Source organism: Chrysochloris asiatica, unplaced genomic scaffold, assembly GCF_000296735.1.
Source record: "Chrysochloris asiatica unplaced genomic scaffold, ChrAsi1.0 scaffold00083, whole genome shotgun sequence".
NCBI classification, from domain to species: domain Eukaryota; kingdom Metazoa; phylum Chordata; class Mammalia; order Afrosoricida; family Chrysochloridae; genus Chrysochloris; species Chrysochloris asiatica.
Genome location: NW_006408601.1, coordinates 9,369,503 through 9,396,765, shown reverse-complemented (window position 1 = coordinate 9,396,765; position 27,263 = coordinate 9,369,503). Strand labels below are relative to the sequence as shown.

The window sequence follows — 27,263 nt, the reverse complement described above, 5'->3', positions numbered from 1 at the left end:
TGTTGTGAGAATTGAATGAGTCCTGGTGTGGCGCTGTGGGATAATGCACTGAATTGCAGGATCAGTTTGAACTGCAAGGTTGGCGGTTCAGATTCACCAGTTACTCCTCAGAAACCCTATACGGGGTTGCTCTGAGTCAGAACTGCCTTATCAGCACTTAACAACAACAACTACATATGGAAAGCACTTGGAAAAGTGCCCGGCACATTGTGAGCCCTTAGTAAGTATTAGTTCATGTGATCATGGTTGCAGCTGATGTCCTGACTTAAGTCCTTTTCATAATGTCACTAGAGGGATGTATATTGCACTGGGTAACACTGTCAGTGGGACTTACACAAAAATAACTACCAGCAAATTTTGTGTGCAGTGTTTCCACAGAGATTTATTAATTTTTTAAAACAAAAATGTCCCTCGTAGTTAGTTATAGCAACAAAAACATTTTTCATAAGCCCAACATACATATCAATATAACTACAAGGCTAAAACATTATGCTGATTTACTTTTAGGACCTTCTATGTGCTATGAGAAAGCTGTCATTATTACTCAGTTACAATGTTGCTGTGATTCACAGGGTTCTGTCTAGATGTGCTGCAAGCTGCACGTGTTACAAGCACACGCTGCTGTTTCTGTTGCTGCCGGTGTTTTCGTGTTCGTTGATTTTGCTACGTTTTCAATGGATACTGTATTTGTAAAACTATATAACTTTTTTGATAACACAGTACTAATTCAAGAAAAAGGTGAAAAATCCAAAATCTTTCTACATTGAGTTACGACATTATTAGTTACAACTGATAAAGTTAAAACTGTAGAAAGATTTTACAGAGTAATTTTGGTGTTAGTATTATACAGTCTATGGACTGTTACATTTAAGCTATTTATGACAATAATCACATGTGATTCTGTGATTAAAATTGTAAGTCTCCTGGTATGGCACTGGACTGCAAGGTCTGTTTGAATCTCAGGGTCGGTGGTTCAAACACACCAGCCACTCCTTGGAAACCATATACATGGTCTCTATGAGTCCATGTTGGCCTGACTGTGGACAAGTCACTTCTCCTCTATGAGCCTCAGTTTTCCTGTCTAAGAAATTAGGAGGCTGGAGCAAGACGTCTCTTAGGCTCTGTATGGTTCTGAAAGTCAGTGGTTCTAGATGCCTGGGCCCGACTGAGTATGATGCTCTACTCAGGGGCATGAGTTCTACATTGGGGAAAGGAAGAAAAGCTGAATGGGCAGAGTCCCCCTGCGCATGTAAACAGGAACCGGCTAAGCCAGCCTTCCGCTCCAGTTCCAGTTCCGGTAGGCTGGCAGCCAGGGAGGCAGCTCAGAGATGAGTCACCGACAGAAGCCGTCACGGGTGCTGACGCTCAGGAGGCACCAGGCCCAAGGCATAGAACCTGCAGAGTTTAATGGTGGATTCAGATGCTAGGTACCAGGAGAGGGAGCCTAGTGCCACATGCCCCAGGTAAAATCTGAAGGCATAGGACTGCTAATCACAAGATCAGCTGTTCAAAGCCACCCGCTGCTCCACAGGAGAAAGCTAAAGCTATCTGCTCCTGTAAAGATTTGCAGTCTTGGAGACCCTATGTAAGGTTACTGTAAGTTGAAATCAACTTGATGGTCAGAGGTTTGGGCTTGGATTTGGGTTGGTCTGGGATATTCATCTCTTGCCTTTGGTACTATTTTCAGTCTCTCCACACCATAGAGCCTTTGAGGACCCATCTGCTAGGACACAGGCAACCATTGTAGCTGGTTAGGGTCTGAGGGTCCCCAAAACACAGGGACCACCCCCCGGATACTCGCCTTTCTTGTGCTACAAGAGAACACTTGTGGTTGTTGTATGCCTTGGAGTCAATTCCGACTCTTAGTCAGCCCATAAGACAGAATAGGACTGCCCCATAGGGTTTTCTAGACTGTAATCTCTGTGGGAGGAGATCATCAGGTCTCTCTCTCCAGGAGCCATTGAGTGGATTCAAACCATTAACCTTTTAGTTAGTAGTAGAGTGCTTAACTGTTGTACCACCAGGGTTCCGTACAGAGACCCTTTACAAGGAAGCAGTGTCACAAACTGGGGAAATCACTTGGTGTCAGGGAGCTCTAGGTTCAGCTCTCAGCTCTGCACTTACTCGAACAAGCTGCTTAACCTCTCTGCACCTTGATTCCTGGCCTTGAAAATCCCCTTGCACAAGAGGCAAGACTATGAGGAGCCTGATGTTAAATGGCTTGTCAGCAAGTTGCCTGTGAGTCAGGGTTTCATGCGTGGCAGAGCAGTTACCTCGCTGTGATCTATTGAAAAGCCAGCCCTTGACACAAGCAGCCGCCTCTCACCGACAAAACGGGGCTGATGATGATAATGTCTACCTCATAGGGCTGCCAAGAGAAGCAAATACAACTGCGTACGCACTTGCGCTTTGGGAACTGCAGAGTCTGTGTGGGGAGGTGGTGCTGTCACTCAGAACAAGACAGTCCAAGGAAGGGTGGGGTAGAGCTGGGAGAAGAGCTGACTTCACCTCAGGAAGAGGGAACTAGAGGCCAGAAGAACAGATGGGCCAAGCGCTGCAGGGGTCCCTGCAGTCAGGGACTGTCTTGTTCACTGCTATATCCCCCAAACCTAGCCCATTACCTGACAAAGTAGGCACACAGGAAGTGCTTTCTGAATTGCATGAAATTGAATCTTTGCATTTCCAGTGCTTAGCTTGTAATTGTTACTCATAATGAGCAGAGACAAGAATGGGAGAGAAGGTTGTACATCAGACTCCAACCCTCAATCCATTAAAGATGGGGGGGGGGGGGAGAATCCCTAACCTGAGATCTTGGTGTGGCACTGTTGGATAAACAATGGACTGCTAACCGCAAGGCTGGCAGTTCATACCACGGAAACCCTATCCAGGGTCACTATGAGTCAGAACTGACTCAGCAGCTCCTAACAACAAGAACCTGAGATCCATGGATTTATCCCTCCCTGTTTAATTGTATGCAGAATACAGTATGTGTTTAAGAATATATCTTCTTGGACAAAAGATGTTAGGTTTCTATCCAGAAATGCTTTTAAATAAACCATGCTCTAATAAAGGACCTCTGGTAGCTTAGTGGTTATGAATCGGGCTGCTAACCTCAAGGTCAGCATTTCGAAACTACCAGCTGTTCCACGGGAGAAAGATGAGGCTTTCTGCTTCCATAAAGATTTACAGCCTCAGAAACCCTGTGCAGGGTCGCTATGAGTCAGAACCAACTCCACGGTACTTAATAATAAAAAGGTGCTCAGGGAGCTCTGGTGGCACAGCATTTGACTGCTGCTAACGACAAGTTCTGGTGTGTGGCGCTGTGGGTTAGCGCACCAGACTGCAAAGCTGTTTGAACTTCAAGCTCATCAGCTGCTCCTCAGAAACCCTATTCAGGGTCGCTATGGGTCGGAACCGACTCGACAGCATAAACAACAACAAAAACCACAAGCTCAGTAGTTCAAACCTACCAGCTGCTCTGCGGGAGAAAGATGTTGCCATCTGTTCCCGTAAAGTTTAGTTATGGAAACTCTACAGAGAAATTCTGCTCTGTCCTACAGGACCAATATGGAATTGACTCAATGGCAGCAGTGAGTTTGGTTTTTGGCGGGCAAGTGCCCATCCACCAAGTGCTCAGTGAATAGCTGTCAGTGGGCTGCCAGCTTCCCTGTGGATTTAAGAACAATATAGGCTCTACCTTGGCTCTGGAGTCCTGGTGTGACACTGTGGATTAATGCGCCAGACTGCAAAGTCATTAGAACTATAAGGTCAGTGGTTCAGGCTCACCAACTGCACTTCAGAAACCCTATACAGGGTCACTATGCGTCAGAACCAACTTAATGCCACTTAACAATAGCAACAACAACCTTGTCTCTGAGCCGTGTATCCACGGTTTTCCAACCAGCAAAGCCATGAACCTGCCATCTTTCATATGAAAAAGGAATGATCATACATCATCCATGGTGCCTGCATTTTAATGGCTTTTCTACTGCTCAGTGGGTTTCACAGAGCTGCTCACCCACATCCTCTAATGGGCCAGCATATGCATTCAGGTATCACATATGGGAATCAGGTCCTGGAAACCAGGAATATTGACTAGGCCTCATGAAGTTTGATCTCTTTACGAAAAAAAAATTCTCTTGACAACTATATAAGAAGAAATTGAGAATATATAAACAATGAAAAAAATCACCTCTAATCTCACTCCCACAAAGTTAACACCTTGCTTATTACATTCGACCATTTATCAAGTACATTTGTTAAGTACTTACTATGTGCCACACTCCTGGTGTGGCACCACAGGATCAGGACTGCAAACCACAAGGTAAGCAGTTCAAACCCACTTGATATGGCGCTGTTGGTTCATGCATTAGACTGTGATGTCCTTGGTGTGGCGCTGTTGGTTCATGCATTAGACTGCGATGTCCATTTGAACAGCAAGGTCAGTGGTTCAAGCTCACCAGCTGCTCCTTGGTAACCTGAATATAGGGTCGCTATGGGTCATAACTGACTCAACAGCACTTCACAACAACAACATGCGAGACTCACGGTGTGGCATCATAGGATCAGGACTGCAAACCACAAGGTAAGCAGTGCAAACTCACCAGCTGCTCCTTGGAAACCTTGTATGCGTTGGAACCGACTCGACAGCACTTAACAACAGCAAGACATTCATTCATTGTGCTTTGTGTTCTTCAAGCACTATCTTGCACCAGCCTCTTGCCTCTCTTTTCTGTTGTTGTTTTTGTGGTGGTGGTGAAATATATGTAACAAAGCATTTCAACTAATTTTTGTATACACATTTATACTTGTTTTATTCTTATGGCCAATGAGGTTTTATAACCTTGCCTTTCTCATTCAGTGCCTCCAGAATCCCTCTCTGTGCTATTAAATCATCATCTGCAGAATCATCTATGATGGCTGCATGGCACTTTATGGCGGGCAGGTTCCATCCTTCTCAGACTGGGGTGCATTTACCCCTAAGGGCAAAGCCACAAGATAAATTATAGCATATCTTCCTGAAGCATCAATTTTATTCGAAGCTTTGCGAAGGAGAACAACCATTATTTTAATATCACAACAAGGTGGCATCGAGCACAATCCAGAGCAACAAAGCCCAGACCATGTGTGCTTGTTGCTATTCGTGTCCATGTGTTCTCTCCTCTGAGGTTGGCAGAAACATTGAGAAGCACTGAACTCCAGCCCCTCCTTTTTTCTGCTCAGGAAACAGGCCCAGAGAGAAGAAGGGGTTGTCCAAGGCCCCACAGCCTATCCATCGCAGAGCTGAGATGTAGAAGTCAGGTGTCCTCAGGCCTGTGCCCTGTCCTTCCGTCCACATTTGGCATCAACAAGGGTGTGGGTGGATATCTCATGTTGGGTAATAATCCTCCGCTTGTCAATAGCAGAAACTCTTGACTTCACCCATGATCCATCTTTTAACAGCAGCTTTTCCTTTTTCATTTTCCTAACTAGGATCTGAGCCATGTACTCATGTGGTCAGCAACTCTAGCCTCCATGGGTGAGAGCTACTTCTCCCCATCTTAGATTCCTCCAGCATTTATATGTACTAGTTAATGCAGTGTACTGTAAACAGTTTTTTGCAGGTGTGTTTTACCTACTAGATTAGGAGCCTTTTGAAGGTAGAAAATTTGTATTATCATAATCTGCCATTTATTATTATGATTATCATAATCTGCGATTTATTGTTATTGTTGTTAAGTGCCATCAAGTCGGTTCCAACCCCGTCTAGGGTTTCGGAGGAGCGACTGATGAATTTGAACCAACAATCTTACAGTCCAAACTGATCTTGAGGTGGAGTGCTTACCGTACAGCACCACATCAGGACCCCCTGCCATTTATTGAGCACCTACTAAATGCCAAGTTCCAGATGTGCATTTCATATGTAGTATGCACAGTCATTGTAAGGTCTTTACATGGCACAAGCAGTTTGCATCTAACTGCTAACCAGAAGGTTGGTGGTTCGAACCAGTCTAGCAGGATCACAGAAGATAGACCTGGCAACCTATTTCCATTAAGATTACAACCCAGGAATCTAAGGAGCAAGTCTACTGTGTGTCAGAATCAACTTGACAACTAACAGCAATAGCAGTCTGCATGCAGTTTTTCCAAGTGAGCAGTATACGAAAGAGAGGAAGACCCCCAAAGAAGTGGATTGGTACAGTGGCAGCAGCAATGAGCTAAAACATAGCAACAGTTGTGAGGTTGGTGCAGGACAGGGCTGGGTCTCATTCTGTTGTGCCTAAGGTCGCTGTGAGTTGATAGCGACTAGTTGGCACTTAACAACAATAATATATATATATAAATAATTTTTTTGGTTTTACTTTATATCCTGTGACCTAGTTGAGCTCACTTATAATTCTAGTAGAATTTTTATTGTCTTTTTAGGATTTTTTGTGTAGATAATTGTGTTATCTGTAAATAAAGACCATTTTATTTCTTCAAAAAGAAAAAAAAGTGAGCATTATCCCATAAACAGGTGAGAAAACTAAGTAAGAGATTGCCACTTGCCCATCATCAGTGATTTATTATATAGCTATTTGTTGCAGACTTACTAGATGCTGAGCACAGTTGTGACAAGAAACACTGACACATCTCCTGCCCATATAGAACTTGTTATTGTTGTGAAGTGCCATCGAGTCGGTTCCAACCCATAGCAACCCTGTATAGGGTTTCCGAGGAGCGGCTGGTGAGCTTGAACTGCTGACCTTGCAGTTCAAACGTCTTTGCAGTCTGGCGCATTAACCCACTGCGCCATACCAGGACTCCGTATAGAACTTAGTGGTGGAGATTATATTCAACAATGACACAGTCATAGTTTATGTAATATAGCCCAGAGTCTGTCGCACTGTCTCAGTTGAGCACATTTCTACCACTTACTAGCTAAGTGACCTTGGGTAAGTCCTATAATTTTTCTGCACCTCATTTTCCCAATCTGTAAAATGAGGATATATAATGAGACCAACTTCATAAAAGCGTGGTGAAGATTACATAGCTTAACATATGTAAACCACTCAGAACAGAACCTCATCACATTACAGTCGCATTTCTACTCCTGGAGGGTTTGAAAGAGAGGCAAAGGATGCTAGGAACATAGAATAGGGCAAGAGCTACATCAAAATGACTAAGAGTTAACTTGGTGAACTTGTGGGAGGTACAGGGGGAGGCAGGGTATCCAGAGGGATGTCCCAGGCTTAGGGAACCATATATACAAAGCACAGGAAGCAGGCTCACTGGAGGAACACAGAGAGTGTAGCTAGAAGACAGCAAGTACAGAACCATGCAGTGTCAGCAACTGGGAAGGCGAAGGCTGCAATGTAAATCCAGGTGTCTGGAAGACCAGGGTGCCTTGCACTGCACTGTTGATCCAGACCAGGGGAGGTGCTCAGTAAATATCGAGTGAGCCAGAAATACATGGAGAAACACCAGTCTTCGCCTTACATGGTCTTGGCTGTAAATGTTCTGATGTTGCCCATCCAAGAAGGAGCCCATTCTCCCATGTGTGCAGTGATATGGTAGATACCTGAAGTGGAAGCGTGTCTACAGGGTTCCATGTGTGGATAGCCCCATCTCCACTGTCAAGCCCTGCACATCCATTTTGCTGGTCCTTCTGTTTTTGGTAATAGACTGAACCATATGGGTTTGGATGGGGACATCCAATATCTGGGACTCACCAACATGGCTGACACAGGATCCTCAGACTACCACCAAGACCTCAGATCTAGGCTGTTGTCATCTAGACTTTTTAGTAGTTGAGCCCTTTGTTGAAGTACCTTAGAGGAAACCCAATATATGAAACAGGGACAAGCAGAGGTTCTAGGGTCAAGGCACAGATATTAGACTCTGAGCACCAAGTAACAGTCCTTAACACACTTGAGAAAAATCTATGACCCTGTAAAGCACAGTTAGAAACCTGTGTGCAAGCAGGGCCCAGAGTCCAGCCCCCCATTTTCCAGATATTAAAACTGAGGTCCGGAGATGGACTAACACACAACCATGCTGTAGTGCTGTGGGATAATGGTCTGCAAAGTCGGTTTGAACTGAAATGTCAGTGGTTCAAGCTCACCAACTGCTCCTCAGAAACCCTATACAGGGTCGCTATGGGTCAGAACTTGACAGCACTAACAAACAAAAAAAAAAGTAGCAAACCCAGAACTAGACCCCAGATGATGTTATTGTTGAATGCCATCGAGTCAGTTCCAACTCATAACGATCCTATATAGGGTTTCAGAGGAGTGGCTGGTGGATTTGAACCACCGACCTTGTGGTTCAAACCGACATTGCAGTCGATTAGTTGTCCTACAGTGCCACACCAAGATTCCACCAATGTCAATTCTTATACCAAGAGTTTCCTCCTGGTTGCCCCCACCCCCTCTCAGTGCGGGGGGTCATCAAAATAGGCACTTGGTTGTGGATCTTGTAAAGAGTCCATCTGCAGTCCCAGCTGGGGCAAAGACCACAAGAGACAAAAATTCAGAGAGCAGGCGTGGGTGGGTTGTTCAGGGTCACAGCCTGGTTATGCCGTGTCTTTTTTCCTTTTTAATTGAGTTTGAGGTGGTTGTTTTTTGTTTCCTTAAGAAATGGAAAAGAATGAAGCTACGTAAACACAACGATATTAACTCTCTGAAAAACCTCCTGCCATTTTAACTCTGTTACTGGAGAAATAAAAGAGAAATAATTTGTCCACCCACACTTAGCTCTTTCTGACGAAGGTAGGTGAATATTGCTTTGCTAATCGAGGGTGACTGCTGGAAGTGGAGCCACGCTGACTGATCCCAGATTGAGAGGAATCCACAGCAGCCCCAAAAGGAGCGGGCCGCCTGGGTCAGCAGAGTCCCGAGTGTCCTGCCTTCCACAGGTCCCCCCCAGCCGGTAGTGATAGAGGCGCTAGACAAGGCTGAAGGGCTCCGGGGCTCGCACAGAACAATGCCACCGCCCCCACCACCCTCACGGCTCTCAGAGCCAGCTCGGAAACCACCACCTAGAGTCACCTGGAGCGACTCCCTGGTTCTCTGGAGCAGCCTGTGCCTGTTTGCTGTTTCACATTTCCTGGTAAGGATCTCACAGGCCTGGAGAGAGGGTGGGTTGAGGGACAACCTTCCACTTCCTCCCAAGATGGTCACCTGGGTCTGGGGAGGCTGGAGGGGCCATTGTGGTGTCCCTCAGTGACTCTGAGCCCTCTGGAATGGTGTGAGGAGAAAGCTGGAGTTCTGAGCCAGCTCCTTCATAGGTAAACCCCTCACAATCCCTAATCTGGGAGGCAAGGACACAGAACCTCCCCTCCCTCCCTCCCAGGACTTCCTCTCTGTGGAGGTATCTCTGGGAGAGTCCCCTTTTTCTGTATGTGCCAGTGCATTGAGGGGGCCCCTCTGGGAAGGGCTTTCTCTTGGCTCTCTTCAGTCAGCTTTTCTTCAGGTAGAGTCTTGAGGCCTCCTTGGGGCACATGGTACCTTAGCCTTTCCCTCAGCTACCCACTCTGGACCCTGGAGGTTCAGGAGTCTCCTTGCTGGCCCAGATTGAGGCTGAAGGTGAGCTCTCCAGGGGGGTCTGGGGGCAAGGAGCCCAGGCTCTGGACTCAGTCTGCTCCCCTTGGCTGGCCCAGCTTGCCTTCGGGGTGCTCTGGTATAGTGGCTTCGGCTACATCTGGTTGAAGAATGCCACAAACTTCATCTCTTCCACCTTCACATTCATGGAACAGCTGCTCCTAGGACCCACAGTGAGTAACTCTGTGTTACCCCAGGGTAAGAGGGAGACGTTGGGGCTGCTTTGAAATCATAAGATACTTCTGAGCCCCTGAAATTGTTTGCCTGCTCCCCATCCCAGACCTGCTATACAGTTTTCAGAGCCTCGGTTTTGTCACCATTGAAATGGATGAGAAGTGCCCCTCATTACCACCCTGACTTTGTATGTCTGGTGTTCCTCAGGCTTGGCTGGGTGTTGAGACCTGGGGAGTCTCCAGTCTGCTGCTGGTCTCTCTGTCTGTAAGCGTGGTCCTCATCACCACCCTGGTAAGCCTTCTGAACCCATCCTCCATGTTCTCCTACTGTGATCCTGTGGCCCTCATCCCACAAGCTCTAGACATTCTGAGTAGGGGTGGGGATGAGGTTTCTATTTCCTTCCATTGGAATGTTCCACCTAGGATGAGAGGGACCTTCCTTCTAAAAGTTGTCTAGCAATGACTTGAAATAGATAAGAACTAAGGGAGAGGTCTGGTGGAAGAGCCCCCACACCTCATGAAGAAAGCGTGGTCCACAGGAAACTGAGGGTTGGATGAAGGAGGATTCAGAGAGGGTGGAGTCACCAATCTAGATGAGGGGCATTGAACTGTAGACACCTCCCAGGAGAGCAGGGATGTTCTCGATCCATTGAGAAACTGGGGGCCTAATCACATGGGCACCTAGTTACCCAGGGGCAGCTGGCTTAACCCCATTCCCATAATGTCACATGCCCCTAACCAGGTGTGGTACCTCCTGAGAGCTCCCCCGGAGCCACCCACCCCACTGCCCCCCGAGGACCGACGCCAGTCTGTGAGCCGTCAGCCCTCCTTCACCTACTCAGAATGGATGGAGGAGAAGGTCGAAGATGACTTCTTGGACCTGGACCCTGTCCCTGAGACACCTGTGTTTGACTGCGTGATGGACATCAAGCCTGAGGCTGACCCTGCCTCGCTGACCGTCAAGTCCATGGGTCTGCAGGAGAGGTGGGAGGGGTGGAGGAGGAGGTGGGCTCCACGGGCCCTTGAGCTCTCAACTCCATTCCAAAGGGCAGATGCCCAAGTCTGATTGTCTATGCTCCAAGACCAAGCTGTCCTCGCAGCTTAGCAGTGTAGACCAGTACTCTTCAGGTCTGATTGCTGTAGCTTGTACCCCCATGTCAGTGCTACATTACTACATACACACGCAGGCATCCACGGACGTACACACATACACATCCCTGTGCACACTCACACAGTGACCTGTGCTCAGGTAGGTTTGGGAAGTATTGGAGATGAAAAAGGTTTGGTTACTACAGGACTTGTCAGTGCTTTTAACACATTGGTGAGCATTGTTAAGTCGTTAACGAGGGTGGTGTGCAGCATTCCCCAAATTCACTTAACCACAGAACCCTATGTTTATGGGGTTCATCGTGATCCACAGAGCACATTTTGGGGAATGTTGTTATTGTTGTGTACCAACCAGCTGATTCTGATCCACAGTGACCCGATAAGACAGAGTAGAACTGTCCTCATAGGATTCCGTAGCAGGACAACAATAAATCTAACTGTAAAGAGCCTAGTAGCTGTGTGCATTGCACATTGGCCTGCTAACCACAAGGTTAACGGTTCAAATCCACTAGCCACTCTGTGGGAGAAAGATGAGGTTTCTGCTTTCATAAAGATGTTCAGCCTCGGAAACCCTGTGCAGGCTTGCTGTGAGTCAGAACTGGCTTGATGGCACACAGCGGCAGGAACAGTCTGTCCTTCTCAGAGCAGATCACCAGAGCAACTGGGTGGGTTCAAACCCCCAACTTTTCAGTTAGCAGCCAAGCACTGCCGGGGTTTAACCATCAACCATTGCACCACCAAGGCTATGTTGTCGTTGTTAAGTGCCTTCAAGTTGATTCCGACCCATAGCAACCCTCTATAGGGTTTCCAAGGAGCAGCCGGTGAGCTTGAACCACCAACCTTGCAGTTCAAATGACGTTGCAGTCTGACGCATTAGCCCACAGAGCCACAGCAGGACTCCAAGGCTATAAGCACCCTCTTTTCAAAACCTAGCCAGATCACACCTGATTCAAGTTGGTCACCTGATGTCATAGAGCCCTAGACAGGAGTCAGAAGACCTCACTTTTTGTTTCAGCTCTGCCCCTTACTTACTGAGATTCCTTACTTGACAATTCTTATTACCTCTCTAGGATCAGTTTCCCTTTTCGTATAATGAAGGCCCTTCCTGTTCCGTAGTTTCAGACACTGAGCACAGTAATGTTTGTCCCACTGTTCTGTTCCTAACAACCGAGGGTCCTAGCCTCTCCTGGACCCATGACACCCTCATCCCAGAACTACTGGACCCAGGATAGTGATAGCTGAGGGTCTGGAGACTCTGCTCTAAACAGATGCTCACTGTGTCTGAGCTTCTGGGGTGCTGTGAAGCTGGGACTGACCAGAGTCCAGGGGAGACCAGTGTTGGGGTTGCCTTGGATGGAGCAACCAGGCATGACCCTTTGTAAATGGGGCCCCAAACACCCTACTCAGCTTGCTCCGTCTCTGTGGAAGACAGGAGACCTAGAGTCAGGCCTGAGTCTAGGTCTAAGACCCCACTCCTGTGGTACAGGATCTTATCACCCTCCTACTCCTCCTCCTTAAGCCCACCCTCTTCCCATCTCTACTCCCATCTCCCACCACCCTGCTTCCCTGCCCCTGAGACTCCTCCTTTCCTGGCTCTTCCAGGAGAGGCTCCAACGTCTCCCTGACCCTGGACATGTGCACACCGGGCTGCAATGAGGAGGGCTTCGGCTACATCATGTCCCCCCGTGAGGAGTCTGCCCGCGAGTACCTGCTTAGCGCCTCCCGTGTCCTCCAAGCCAAGGAACTTCACGAAAAGGCCTTGGACCCCTTCCTCCTGCAGGCAGAGTTCTTCGTGAGTCCCCCACCCCAAGCCAGCCACACACAATGGGCAGACCTTTCTGCTCACACCCATTACCTGCCATGCGCATAATATCCAGAACTCACCATGTGGAATGGACTGACACCATTTCATTATCAATTTAGGCAATTGCTTCGCCTCTGACACTCAGTTTCCTCATCAGGAAAATGGGGATACAAGTCACAGGATTGTTGCAAGGATAAACGAAATGGATAATGTGTGCTAAGCACCCAACAGGATGATTGGTGTCCAATAGGCATTTCTAAGTTTTTCTTCACCATCACTGTGCTCATAAAGCCAACATCCCCAACCACTATTCCTCCTTCCTTTGAAATTTTACCCCTGATCCTCACCCCTAGCTAAAGTCCAGCTGCCTCCTCTTGAACTCCAAGGTGTCATGAGTAAATGACATCCCTGTTTTACCTGCCTGAATTCTGAAGCAGTTAAGAGCTAAGACAGAAAGGAGCATGCTATCCCCTTTTTTTTTATTGATAAGGCAAAGTTGGAAATGAAGCTGAGGTGTGTAGTAACACCCAGCCCCCTGCATCAGTCAATTCCAACTCACAGCAGCCGTTAGGACAGGGTAGAGCTAACCCGTAAGGTCCCCAATCCCAGTTCCTCAACCAAACATACCTCTGGGCAGGCAGGGGGTAGAAGGGGAGAGCGGGGTGGGAGGGGTGGGGGGAGCCGGAGAAGTGGACAAGAGGCCAAGACAGTTTGGGGGAAATTCCTCCTGGTAGAAACCAGAGGGTAGAAAGCAGTGTACCCCCTTCATGTCTCCCTGCCTCTAGCCCTCACCCCACACCACCCTTGGCCCTACCTGGACTGGTAGGTCTGAAGAGACCTCCATTATCTTGTGGCCTCTGTTCCAAGTTCTCTAGAAGCTGGTACCACCTGCATGAGAAAAAAGTTCACCTTACCTGAGTTGGTGTAGCCCCAGCCTCAGGTCCCTCTGCTCATGTAGGATTGTACTTCAAACTGGCTACCCACTTGTACCTTCCTCCTTTCATGCTTTTACTAACATGCCCCCCACTTGGCCTCTTTCTCCCACACCCTATCCAAACTTTCCTGGAAGACCTGACCCCTCAAGAAAGCCTCTTCAGCTACTCCAACTTTAGCTCCTCCTCTGAGTTACCACCACCATCTACATCCTTCGCCCAAGTTCCCACTGGTGCTGGTGACATCCAGATACATTGTTGCTTTTACCCAACAAGAAAGGAGCATACTCTGAGTACCCACCCTACCGGCACTTGGCACCCTAAGATGCATTATGATCCTCATTCACAAAACCCATACTTAGTGTGTCCTGGGGGGCGGGTGGGGTGGGGGTGTGGAGAACAGTCTAAAATGTGTGTAGTCTGGTGTTGAACTCCTTGAATAGATTGAAAGAGAAGCTCGGGGGAAAAAGGCATTGGGAGTCATTCCTAAGGCCATCCGGATAAGGTGGGACTAGAGCAGAACAGGAAAGGTTGGAGAGATGGAGAAGGGAGAGAAAGTACTAAGACGTGGAGGTAGACTGAGAACAGAATAGTAGCAAAAGGGAAGAGATTGGAATACCTGGGTGTGAATTGTCCCGTGAGGTCAGCCAGAAGTAAAGAGGAGTCAGATCTGAGAAGACCTCAGGAGCCAGGCTGTGCTGTTCACACTGGAGCTGTTGGCACAAGGAGTGGTTGAGACGTACATCTATAACCCTGGGAGCTCAGAGGTGGCCTCTCTCGTGCTGGAAAATCAAGGATGGTATCTCTGAAGAGGTGCCTTTAAGATGGATGAGGCAATGAAGACAGGGTGGGTACCACCACAGAGCAGGCAGCACAAACCAGGGCCCCGAGCTGGAGACACCAGAGCAGGAACACAAACAACAGAATCACTCAGTTTTGCTGCAGCACAAGGAATGTGAAAGGAGGCAGTGATTGGCCACGTTGCCATTTTCTCTTGCTCTTTTTCAGTCAACGATTAATTGAGTGTCTACTATGTGCCTGGCTGTCCCTCAAAAAGCAATCAAACTAATGCCATTTATTCTATGTGCCAGACGTTGTTATGTGCCAGACGTTGCTATGAATGCTTTATGTGACCTAACTCGTCTAATAGTAAATGTTTGCTGAATGAACACACGAGTACTCTCAAGCCAGATCCTGGACTAGAATTTACCCAGCAACCCTTGGATTGGAACACTTGCTCACACTCCCCTGTCATCCCCCACAGGAAATCCCCATGAATTTTGTGGATCCAAAAGAATACGACATCCCTGGTCTGGTGCGGAAGAACCGGTACAAAACCATCCTTCCTAGTGAGTACACATTGTGCCAGGGCAATGGGGCAAGCTCACCCTCATCTGATGTCTCTTCACCCTGAGGAAGACCTTACCCCCAGGGTGGGACCTCTAGGGGCGAAGGGACATTGGTCACTGTGGAAGAAGGGATGGTGGTATCAAGGAAACACTCCTGGCAAGTGCAGAGGCCAATTCATTCCTCCCCACAGCATCTCCTACGTCCTTGTCCTGCCAGGTAGGTACTGGGCTCAGAGGAAGCCCAGAGAGAAAGCTAACAGCTCCTGGATAGCATGTGGTAGCTGAGAAATGTTTCCCTCTTCAGTGTGGGAGGATTTTCTAGAAAAAGCAGCTAAGGCTCAGAGATGTTCAGTGGCTTGTCCACAGTCACACCATCTTTACTCCCATTTCATAGATGGGGAAACTGAGCCGTCAGTGGGTCATGTGCTTTACAAGTTTACACAGCAAGTTAGTGGCAGTCACAGAGCTAGTACGTATAGAGCTGCCTTTGAAACCCGGGCCTCTGTGTCCTCAGTCTGGTTCATTTGTGCTTGAGTTCCGTGTGGTCAGCTTGAAAGCCCTTAGCAGGGAGAGCTTGCACACAGGGTTATGAACTGTCTCTGTCAGATAACAAGTTCCCTGTCACTCAGGGTGCTCAAACAAGGCACATGAGCAGCCCCCTGGGAGGTCTCAGAGGGATGGTCCTCCTTCGGGGGTGGTTAGACCAGGTGACCTAGTGCTCCTCTTCCAGCCCTGAGGTGGCATTTTCAGTTCACTTTCATAAACCCCTGTCTTTCCACAGCCCCTGCCAAGCTCTGGCCCCAGGCCCCAGGTCTAGCTTGGGGGTGACTTACTGAAAGTGAATCCCCACAGACTACTCCACTCAGTTTATGGAGTAGTGAGGCTTTTGAAAAGCAGTTTTACCATCAGTATCTCCGACAACATGTAAGATGTCATGACTTATTTTTAACTTTTAAAATTTCCACTTGTGGTTGCTATGGTTACGCTGTCTCTGGTAGTTCCGGTTAAACAAAGCGCCATGTAAGGCTGGGATGGATTGTTCAGTGCCACTCACCTCTTTCCTCAGTTTTGCCCACCCCAGCCCTAGCTGAAGGAAGGGGCTCAGATACACCAGAATGTAGGATGTTGGTGGCTCCCCAGAATGCCCACAGCGGGAGGGTGGGAGCCAATGCCTGTGATCCCCACTGGATTGTATGGTGCCTTGAGCCCCTCTATCCATGTCCTCAACCTCCAGACCCAAGTCTCACAGAATCTTCTCCATGTCCAACACAGACTGCCCCTGCCCCTACAGAGACCTAGGGCACAAGAGAGCAGATAAGGCCTGGCAGAAGTCCCCACCCAGATCCGAGGCACCTGGAGGTTGGTTCTCTCAGTCACTTGGCACATATTTTCTGAGCCCCTGATGTAGCCCAGCTCCTGCGCAGGGACTCAGAATTCAGCCAAGAATGACCCACAGACTGCCTGTAAAGAGCTCACAGTCCAGTGCAGACAGCACTGAAGACAAGGCTCATGGGAGCCATTTCAGTGTCCCATATACCAAAACTAGTGCCTGGCACACCATAGGCATTTAGGACAGTTGGGTGGGTAGGTGGGTGGATGGGTATCACTAATTAGCTCCTCTTCTCCATCTCCACCACTAATAGCTTGTTGGTTCCACGACCTCCATGTTGCCCAGCTTCAGGCGTGTCATTTACACAGACGAAATCGGCATCAATGCCCCTGGAGCTGTGCAGGGCAGGATAGTCCATGACACTTCTTGCTGGAATCACTGCTGTGATCTGTGAATTAGTCTCCTGATTGCCACATTTCCCCCTCCCATCCATCTTCCACAAGTCCTGGTGGGTTTACAAGCTGGGCTGCTAACCACAAGGTCAGCAGTTTGAATCTACCTGTCGATGCTCGAGAGAAAGATGAGGCTTCCTACTTCTGTTAAGATTTACAGCCTCGGGAACACTATACAGGGTTGCTATGAGTCGGAACCGACTCCCTGGCACACCCCCACCATCCATCTTCTACCATTGCTTCCAGAATGGTGTACAACAGAAATGTTGTATCATTCTCTTCCTCAAACACCACCATTGTGAACTCTCCAGGTGCAGATCCAACTTCCTGAGCACCATCTAAAAGACCTTCTGTCTTCTGATTCACCAGCCCCACCTCTCCGCCAGCCCCATCTCTCCCTCTGCATTTGAGTCAGACCCAATGGTATTTCCTATGTTTCCTCCTTCAAACCCATCCAAGTGTCACCCTGCCCACAAAGCTACATCAAGGGCCCCCTGTGATCCCTAAACCCTAGTGCTCACATGCCACACTCTGTACCCATCCTGCCTGCCCATCTTTCTGCCCCCGCTACACTGTGAGTTTCCTGGGCACAAGGACCATGTCTTGCTTTTCTAGAAGTCTCTACTGACAAGCACAGTGCCTGGCACAGCGCCTGTGTTCAGGAAGAGTCTATTGAATGAGGCAGAGCAAACTCCATTACAGAGTGGTTCTTTAATACCAAAGACCCAGTGTCTGGCCAGAGTGAGCAGTGCCTAGTTCTGTCCTTGTGGCCAACTAATCTGGGCAGATGCAGGTGGGGGGTAGAGACGTAGCCTGCGTGGAGCTCTTCTGATGGGCTCCTAGAAGCCCCCAATCTTCTGATTCCTGCTTCTCTCCACTTCTGACACCAAAGACCCTTCCACCCTTCTTCTGTATGCCCCACCCCCAGCTGTCCCCCCAGGTCACGTGCCAAAACCCAGGCAGCTGGGCTGGGGTAAGAAAAGAACTGGCAACAGGAAGCTTGTGCTTGTTCCCTCCCTTGTTTTTCCTGCTGGGCTTGGCACCCTTCTTTTACCTGCTCCGGTATAATGGTGAGAGCAGCTGCCTGCTATGTAGTGGTGGCTGTATGCCAGTTATTGCTCCTAGGGCTCTCCTTGTTCGTGTAAACTGATTGAACCTTTACAAGACACATAAGGTGGTTTGGGGAGGAGTGCCCCTGGTTTACAGATAAAACAAAGAGAGATTAAGTAAGTGGCTGCTAAGCCATAGTCAGGATTTGAACCCAGACTGTCTGACTTAGTGGTGGGTACTCTGAATCACTCCCTACCTTGCCCCTGAGAACCCCATAAGGTACACACTGGAAGTGCCTTTAGTCCAGCCCTCCTGACTATTAAAGAGAAACTGAGGACCACTATCCATAGTCAGACAGTGAACTGATGACAAGGCCAGACTAGAGCCCAGGCCCCCAGACTCCAGCCAGCTTCCCTGCCCACCCCATCTCACCTGCCGTATCAATCCCAGCCTCTGCAAACTGGCAGGATCGTCGGCATGGTACGGGGAGAAAGGCAGACTGAGCTGGGGGATTTGTTACTATGGGATTTGGCAAGCAGATGTTGTTAGGTGCCATCGAGTCCATTTTGACTCATAGTGATCCCATGTGACCGAATCAGACTGCCCTATAGAGTGTTCTTGGCTGTAATCTTTTTTTTAAAAAATGAAAACGCCATCTTTATTTAATTGACAGCATGAGAATAAACCCCTCAAGCTTCCAAAAAGTTACAGTAGGTTTACAGTGGTTTCACACATCAAGGTTCTTTCTACCCAAAAGGTTGATTTTCAAAGGGAAGTGATAGAAGGGGGATACGATGCTTAACCAAGAGAGTCTTCATCCCAAAGGCATATACTTTATCAGGAGTCAAAACCCCAGTCCAAAGACTTGTTAATTTAAAATGTACTAAGTACTTCCTATGTCAAATAATGTGACAGGACATTGTGAGGGAATTACAAATGCCCAAAGTAAACGGACTTTCTCAAAATGAGGTCATTTTTCCCAAGCTGGCGTTCTCAGCTCCACGAAGGAATTCTGAGGAAGAAATGACTGTAGAATCCAGTTTGATTACAGCTGAGAGTTCGAGCCAAGGATTCCCACTGCCAGGGATAGCTCAGACCGTGCTAGGAATCTGGCTTTCATGTTGGTGCCTTCCCACAGTAGCAATAATTAGCAGTGGCCAGCTGAGGTCCCAGTCTAGCTCTGTCTTAAAGTAGACCTGTCCATCCTATAAGTCCATGTCTCTCACCCAGGATCTTCAATAAAGTTAGAAAATGGGCAGAGGGATTTGACTGGAGATGTGCAGTGTACTCAGTTCAAGCCACAAACCTTGGTTAACAGGACTTGGAAGAAGCAGTTCAAGCCGGGGAGAGCAGGGGGGATCATACAAGGAGCTCATGGCAGAATGGTGGTGGTATGCTCTGGGGTCGGTTCTGACTCAGCAGTCCTGCATAGAGTCTGGAAGTCTTTGCGGGAGCAGCAAGCCTCATCTTTCTCCCACGGAATGGCTTTTGGTTTTGAACAGCTGACCTTGAGGTTAGCAACCCGACTCGTAACCAATGTGCTAGCAGAGCTCCTTCATGGGAGAGTGCAGGGCTCTTAATGGTTAGAAGGTAAAGAGGCTCTGTGAAGGATGTGAACTATCCCCAGCAAAGACTGTGGGTTCTAATTTTTATGAAAGGAACCCTGGTAGTGGAGTGGATTATAAACTGAGCTGCTAACCTCAAGGTCAGCAGTTCAAATATACCGGTCGCTCCTTGGGAGAAAGATTGATGCTCTCTGCTCCCGTGAAGATTTCCAGCACACCACCACCAATGTTTATCATAGCAGATTGCCAGATCTTCCTCTCACAGAGCAATTGGGTAGATTCAAACCGCTAACCTTCCAGTTAGCAGTTGAGCACCTAACTGTTGACACCATCAGAGCTCCTCTGACCTGTGGATTGATGGAGAAAAGCCTATGAGCACAGATGTCTGTTCCACCAAGACCCTTCCAGGCTCCCTTTAGACTCAGAAGGCTTCCCCACTGCCCCTCATGTCCTCCTGTCACTTTCTACTTCCAAATCTTAGCAGCTCTTTTCAGTTTACATGAGGAGCCCTGGTGGCACTGTGGGTTAGGCATGGGGCTGCTTACCACAAAGTCGGAGGTTCGAATCCACCAGCTGCACCATGGGAGAAAGATGAGGTAGTCTTTCTCCCATGTAAGGTTGACAGAGTCAAATCAACTCGGTGGCATTGGGTTGGGTTTTTACAGTTCCCACGGCGCTTTGGCATCTGTTTTCTCACTGATTTTTCAAACAACTCTAAGAAGTAGGCATCTTTACCTATATTTTACAGGTAGGGAAACTAAGGCCTAGAAAGGGTGTGTGCTTTGTAAGCTGTTTGCTGTCCAGGATCTGTACTGTAGATCATTCCTGCCTGGACTTCAATCTCCCCACTCCAAGAGAGGGGTGCAGTCGGGTGAGGTCAGGGCAGCTTAAACAGCAATGGCATTGATCCTCCGGAGGTAGAGACCCAGGGCCCCTCTCTGCACTCGCCCTCCTTAGCCAGGGTCCTCACCTTCCTGAGGTGGCCCATGGGGATGAGTCAGGAGAAAGCCACTAGGTACTAGGAGAAATGCGGGTACCCTAGAATGGGGCCCTGCACCAGAGGGTCTAGCTCCCAGCCTTACCTGTCTCCCCAAACCCAGACCCTCACAGCAGAGTGCGGCTGACCTCGCCGGACCCTGACGACCCCCTGATTTCCTACATCAATGCCAACTACATCCGGGTATGTAGCCTCACCCTGATGACCTCTCCCTGGAAGGGAGGCCCAGGGCCAGTGGTGTCCACCCTTCAGATTGGTCCCTAAGCCATTGTGGTTCCTGCCAGCCCCAGGGAAGAGCATGAGGGTGGGACTGGTTTCCAGGAGCACTGCTTCTGACCCTGACCTCTGGGCCTTGGCTGGCCACAGGGCTACGGTGGGGAGGAGAAGGTGTACATCGCCACTCAGGGACCCATCGTCAGCACGGTCAGCGACTTCTGGCGTATGGTGTGGCAGGAGCACACACCCATCATTGTCATGGTCACCAACATCGAGGAGATGAATGAGGTAGGGACCCCCATACACAGGGACCCCATACAAGTGCCAAGGGTTTGCTGCTTCCTGCCCTGGGCTGAACGTCTTCTCACCTTTGCGTCAGATAATCCTCTGAGGTCAGTAGAGCCTGTTCCAGTTCACCATGAAGTAACAACAGGTTGCAAGAGGTTATGTCATTTGCTGCTAGCCACACAGAGGCAGAGCCTGGAGTGGAAACCCAGGCTCCTCTGTTCACATCCAGTGCCCGTGATCTTAAACACAAGGCTCTGCTGCCCCCAGTGTGCCAGGCTTGGCGCAGCTGCCTGCATGCCCACTGTTGTTGTTAGATGCTATCAAGTCAATTCTAATTTATAGTAACCCTGTATAGGGCTTCTGAGACTGTAAACCTTTATGGGATCAGAAAAGCCTCATGTTTTCCCATGAGCAACTAGTGGATTTGAACTGTCAACCTTGTGGCTCACAGTTCAATATTTACCCTACAGAATCACCAGCAGTCCCTTTGTAACCATTTTTGTTGTTAAGTGCCGTCAACTCGGTCCTGACCAGTAGCGACCCTGTATAGGGTTTCTAGGGAGCAGCTGGTGAGCTTAAACCACTGACCTTGCAGTTCAAACCAACTTCACAATCCAGTGCATTAACCCACAGCGTCACACCAGGACTCCTTCATAGCCATTGGCGGTGGCGGTAGTGGTGGTGATGGTGGTTATGTGCCGTGGAGTTGGTTCCGACTCATAGCCACCCTGCGTAGGGTTTCCGAGGCTGTAAACCTTTACAGGAGCAGAAAGCCTCATCTTTCTCCCACAGAACAGCTGGTAGTTTTGAACTGCTGACCATTATAACACATTTAATTCAATCCCCTTAAATGGGTATTAGTTCTCCCGTTTCCCAGATGAAGCAATTGAGGTTCAGGAAAGAGAAGTAACTTGTAGTTTCTTTAGTTGAGAATACAACCGTGGGAATGGAGCTGTGGGTCTCATGGTAGTCTGATCTGACTCCCGCAGAAGTGCACTGAGTACTGGCCGGAGGAGCAGGCGACCTATGATGGTGTGGAGGTCACTGTGCAGAAGGTTATTCACACGGAGGACTACCGGCTGCGGCTCATCTCCCTCAGGGTGAGACCTCGGGCTGGACTTGGCTGGTGAAGCGGGGAGAGAAGTAGATGGCTGGAGATTGACTGAGAACACCATGGACAACACAGTCCCAGAGCCCACGGTGGCTGAGATCGAGGCCTGTGTTACTCCCAGGATTTCTGATAAGCAGAGATAAGGCATAAATAGAGAAGGAACGCATACATGAACCTGAGGTCCAGAGACAGGCTCCACATTCCCAAACCACAAACACACACACACACTCACCTCCTGGAGGGAGACCACATATACATTCAGGTAGAACTGTGCTTCATAGAGTTGTTAACAGCTGGCCTTTCAGAAGTAGGCAGTGCACCCTTTCTGCCTAGGTACATCGGAGTGAACTCACAATTCCAACCCCCCCACGTGTGCTCACCATTTGTACCATCCCTCACAAACGTTGTTGTTGTTGGGTGTCATGGAGTGGACCCTGACACATCAGCCTATGTGAAAGAGCTATCCCGTAGTGTTTACTAGGCTGCATTTACAAGAACACATCACCAGGTCTTTCTTCTGCGAAACCACCAACTTTTCATTCTTTACACACCAAGGAGTGACGGGTGAGTTTGAACTGACACGCTTGCTGTGATGGACCTTATAACCTTGTTGCTGCTATTAAGTGCCATCAAGTTGGTTCTAATTCATAGTGATCCTGTATAGGGTTTCTGAGGAGCAGCTGGTGAACTTGAACTACCGGCCTTGCGGTTCAAACTGACCTTGCAGTCCTGCAAGCATTATCCTGCAGCGCCACACCAGGACTCCTTTACAAACCTTTGTTGTTGTTGTTAAGTGCCATCGAGTCAGTTTCGACCCATAGCAAACCTGTACAGGGTTTCCAAGGAGCAGCCTTGTTGTTGTTGTTGTTGAGTGCCGTCGAGTCGGTTCCGACCCATAGCGACCCTGTACAGGGTTTCCGAGGGTGTAAATCCTTACGGGAGTAGAAAGCCTCATCTTTCTCCCGCGGAGCGGCTGGTAGTCTCGAACCGCTGACCTTAAGGTTCGCAGCCCGATTCGTAACCACTATGCTACCAGAGCTCCTTAGTCGAATTTAATTCTGATGGGCTACCTCTCACCGCTCTATGAATTCATAATACCTTCCAGCTCTGTTTTGAATGCATCCCAAGTCATGATTGTCTGGGTGAAGGAGTCTGTGGGCTCCAGCGCTATCTTTAAGACTTGAAGGTCCACTGGCATTTTGAAATCCCCATTAAGAGTCCTCCTATACTATGCTACCAGAGCTCCCATGCGGGGTCACTATGAGTTGGAACCGACTCCACGGTATTAACAACAACATTAGGAGTCCTGGTGTGGCGCCATGGGTTAATGTACTGGACTACAAAGTAGTTTGAACCACCAAATCAGTGGTTCAAACTCACCTGTCACTCATTAGAAACCCTATACGGGGTCACTTTGGGTTGAAACTGACTTGAGGGCACTTAACAACTTAAAAAGCTCTAGTAGCGTAGTGATTACGAATCAGGCTGCGACCCGCAAGGTCAGCAGTTCGAAATTACCAGCTGCTCCGTGGGAGAAAGAGGAGGCTTTCTGCTCCCGTAAAGATTTACAGCCTCAGAACCCCTGTTCAGAGTCGCTATGGGTCGGAATCGACTTGACGGCACTTAACAACAACTTAAGAAGGCCCCTTCACCTGCAGTGGTAGGCTTCTGGCCACAGTAGTGCCTGATGTGTCCACCAGAGGGCCGACGCTCCCTACTGTGTTTGGATGATCAGATGGGGAGCTTGTAGCTAGAGAAAAGGGAAAGAAAAAGGAAAACACAGAAAATATGAGCAGTTCAAAACAGCCCAGAAGAGTTGGGGGAGGGATCCTCCCACCTTGAAGATGTGCTTCTTCCAGGATCAGCAAAACAGAGAAAGCTGTCCCTTCGGCATCAAAGAAATTAGTGGGTTCGGGCTGTAGAAATAATAAAACTGATGTTTGGGGAAGGTAGAAACCACTGTTGTTAAGTGCCATCAAGAAAGTTCTAACTTATAGTGACCCTGTATAGGATTTCCGAGGAGCAGCTGGTGGGTTTGAGCCACCAACCTTGTGGTTCACAGTCCAGTGCTGATCCTACAGCGCCACAGCAGGAGTCCAGAGCCTACTGGTTATGTGCTATGGAGTCAGTTCCGACTCATAGCGACCCTGTATAGGGTTTCCAAGGCTGTAAATCTTTATGGGAGCAGAAAGTCTCATCTTTCTTCCATGGAATAGCTGGTAGTTTCGAACTGCTGACCTTGCAGTTCACAGCCCGATTCGTAACCAGTACGCTACCAGAGCTCCTTCTGTAGTGGCCCCAAAAGCTGAAAGATGTAAATATGGTGCTAGGCAGGCAGCCAACATAATGACATGAACATAGAGTCATTTGGGGACCAAAAGATGTCTGCATCACTTACTAAGATAAGAGACTGTCTTCATCATCTAGTGCTGCTATAACAGATATCCCACAAGTGGATCGCTTTAACAGACAGAGCTTTAGTCTCTCAGTTTAAGAGGCTGAAAGTCCAAATTCAGAGTCCTAGTCCTAGAGAAAGGCTTTCTCTGTGCTTCAGCACTGGGGGAAAGTCCTTGTCTCCTCTCAGCATCTATCTGCAGGCCTGGTATTCCTTGGAGATCTCCCCACATCTTGATCTCATTCTTGCCCTGAGTCTGGGAGTTTCTTAGTACAGGGTCCCCATGTCCAAAGGACACACTCACTCAGGATCTTTTGTTTTAGTGGTGGTAGGTCCCTCTTGGTGGTGGTGGTGGTGGTGATGTGCTGTGGAGTTGGTTCCGACTCATAGTGAGCCTGCATTGCGTTTCTGAGGCTGTAAATCTTTACAGGAACAGAAAGCCTCATCTTTGTCCCGTGGAATGACTGTAGTTTCGAACTGCTGATCTTGAATTTAGGAGCCTGACTCACAACCACTACACTGCAAGAGTTCAAGTTCACCAGCTGCAAGAGTGTCCTGGTATGGCATTGTGAATTAATGTGCTGAACTGCAAAGTCGGTTTGATCCGTAAGGTTGGTGGTTCAGGCTCACCCGCTGCTCCTCAGAAACCCTACACAGGGTCATTATGAATTGGAACTGACTCAACAGCACTTTACAACAACAGCAATACCCTAATCCTATTATAACCCCAGTTTCCCTTGGGTATGTTCCGCAATACCTTTTATCTTACAACAGAGAAATGAGCAGAGGGACCTGTTGGTGTTAAGTGCTATCTCATAGCAAGTCTATACAATTCTGTATAGGGTTTCCAAGGAGCAGCTGGTGGGTTTGAACCATCGATGTTGCAGTTCAAACCAACCTCGCTGTCTAGTGCATTCTTCTGCAGCACCATACCAGCCCACCCTTACTCCTCTTACTGGGATTAGTCCACATCCGTCCACATCATGGGGGATCATCACACAACTGCCACATGCATCATTACATAACTGCTGAACCACTGAGAATCATGGCCCAGCCCAGCTCAACGCTACTCAGCCCATGACAAGAAGCCTGCAGGCAGTAATGAGCTGGAGACAGGGTTTCCCCACCCCTCTCCAGGATCTTGGAATCTCTGAGGCAAAGCTGAAGTGAGAACTGCTGATACTCACCGGCACCTGGGACCAAGCTGACTGTGGCTCCCTGTCTAGCACCACTGGGAACTGTGGTGCCCATGGGAAGGACTGGACTCCACTCCCTGCCCCTGGCCTCATACATTTTCTCTCCTCCCCTTCCATCCCCATCTCTGGGATGGTTGGTGGGGCTGAGAAGTCCACATAAATCTGGGTGGGCTTCTGTCTCCTGGACAGAGCGGGACCGAAGAGCGATGCCTAAAGCACTACTGGTTCACATCCTGGCCTGACCAGAAGACCCCAGACCGTGCCCCACCACTCCTGCATCTGGTACAGGAGGTGGAGGAGGCAGCCCAGCAGGAGGGGCCCCACTGCGCCCCCATCATTGTCCACTGCAGGTGGGTCCTCCCAGTCATCCTAGGTAGGGCTACTCCCCACAGGCTGCCCACCCTGACACTTCCCCTCATCCCTCAGTGCAGGGATTGGTAGGACGGGCTGCTTCATCGCCACCAGTATCTGCTGCCAGCAGCTGCGACAGGAAGGCGTGGTGGACATCCTGAAGACTACATGCCAGCTCCGTCAGGATAGGTCAGCTCACGACCAGGGTGGGAAGAGCCCCAAGGGGCAGCGGGGAAGGCTGTGCATGGGGGAAGGGAGAGATGGACAGACTGGCAGACAGAGAGTGGAGAAGACAGATTGATAAAGGGTCAGGATCCAGCCAACTGATGGTTCCATGAAGAGAAGAGAGAAACCTAGGTAGTGGACAGGAGGAAAGGGGCTGAGGGCGGGGGGGACATGTCCCCTGTGTCCCCAAGATCCGACTGTGTCAGATCTGGGAAGGGCTGGCAGAGAATGGTCTCTTCAGCCTGCAGAAAGCCACAGCCCCTAAAGGGTCTCACCCATGATTAGTACTCACTCCAGGGTTGGTGGGGCACCTAACGTGGTCACATTGTGTGTCTGCCGGGCAGGGGTGGCATGATCCAGACGTGTGAGCAGTACCAGTTTGTGCACCATGTCATGAGCCTCTACGAGAAGCAGCTGTCCCGCCAATCCCAGGAGTGACCCTGCTCCCCTGCTGAGGTCCTCTGGGCCCTACCCCCCACCCAGGACCTTGCCTCAGGCCCTGGATCTGCTCCCACCCAACCCGCTTCCTTCCTCCTTTGTTCGCCTAGGCCTGGCCCCTGCCCCCCTGCATCGCTCTTCCTACTGTAAATATTGGGGAGTAGGGGGAGGGTGGGGGAGGGATGTGCCAGGCCAGGCCTGAGGCCCTGGGGCCTGACTCATACCACAAAGACGGGGGCCTCAGTTTTTAACTATGGCTTCACTGCTACTTGATCCAAAACCTTTCTGTGCCACCCTCCACATGTCCTGCCACAGTGTGTTCTGTCTCACCATCCATCTCTGCTGTCTGTACCGGACACTGTGTCTCCTCACCCAGGAGAGAGCAGATGAGTTCCAGCCCCTGAGCCGCCAGGTGGAGGGGCCTGTCTCAGGCCACCTCTGCTCCTCCCCAGTTATCTGGACCAGGTGGGACCAGGATGAGGGGCCCGTGTTCCTGGAGACCAAGCAGGGGCAGGGCAGGGCCCCGATAGACTGGCTGAAAGTCTCAGCTGAGAAGAAGGTCTCTGAGTTGGGGGGAGGCCCATCAGGGGAGACCTGGGTGTCAGGTGCCCTCAGGAAGCAAGCATCCAGCCTCGGAGTCATTGGGGAAGGAACGAGATCGATGGAGCAGTGAGTCCAAGGGCTCTGGGCCCTGGTGGGGGGTGGGAGAGGGGGGTTATGGGGG

The 27,263-nt window shown here is 49.3% G+C and overlaps 1 protein-coding gene across 1 annotated transcript in view; it reads left to right on the top strand.

The window, feature by feature from the left end:
• Positions 1-26,539, top strand: part of PTPN5 (protein tyrosine phosphatase, non-receptor type 5 (striatum-enriched)) — a 43,801-nt gene extending 17,262 nt beyond the window's left edge. The window contains exons 3-14 of the mRNA XM_006865835.1: positions 8,876-9,069; positions 9,620-9,733; positions 9,942-10,025; positions 10,476-10,717; positions 12,443-12,632; positions 14,841-14,925; positions 20,423-20,502; positions 20,686-20,823; positions 21,813-21,923; positions 25,715-25,875; positions 25,952-26,065; positions 26,446-26,539. Of these exons, the coding sequence (XP_006865897.1) occupies positions 8,876-9,069; positions 9,620-9,733; positions 9,942-10,025; positions 10,476-10,717; positions 12,443-12,632; positions 14,841-14,925; positions 20,423-20,502; positions 20,686-20,823; positions 21,813-21,923; positions 25,715-25,875; positions 25,952-26,065; positions 26,446-26,539 (1,607 nt within the window). The remainder of the gene's footprint in view (positions 1-8,875; positions 9,070-9,619; positions 9,734-9,941; positions 10,026-10,475; positions 10,718-12,442; positions 12,633-14,840; positions 14,926-20,422; positions 20,503-20,685; positions 20,824-21,812; positions 21,924-25,714; positions 25,876-25,951; positions 26,066-26,445) is intronic.
• Positions 26,540-27,263: the final 724 nt, after the last annotated feature.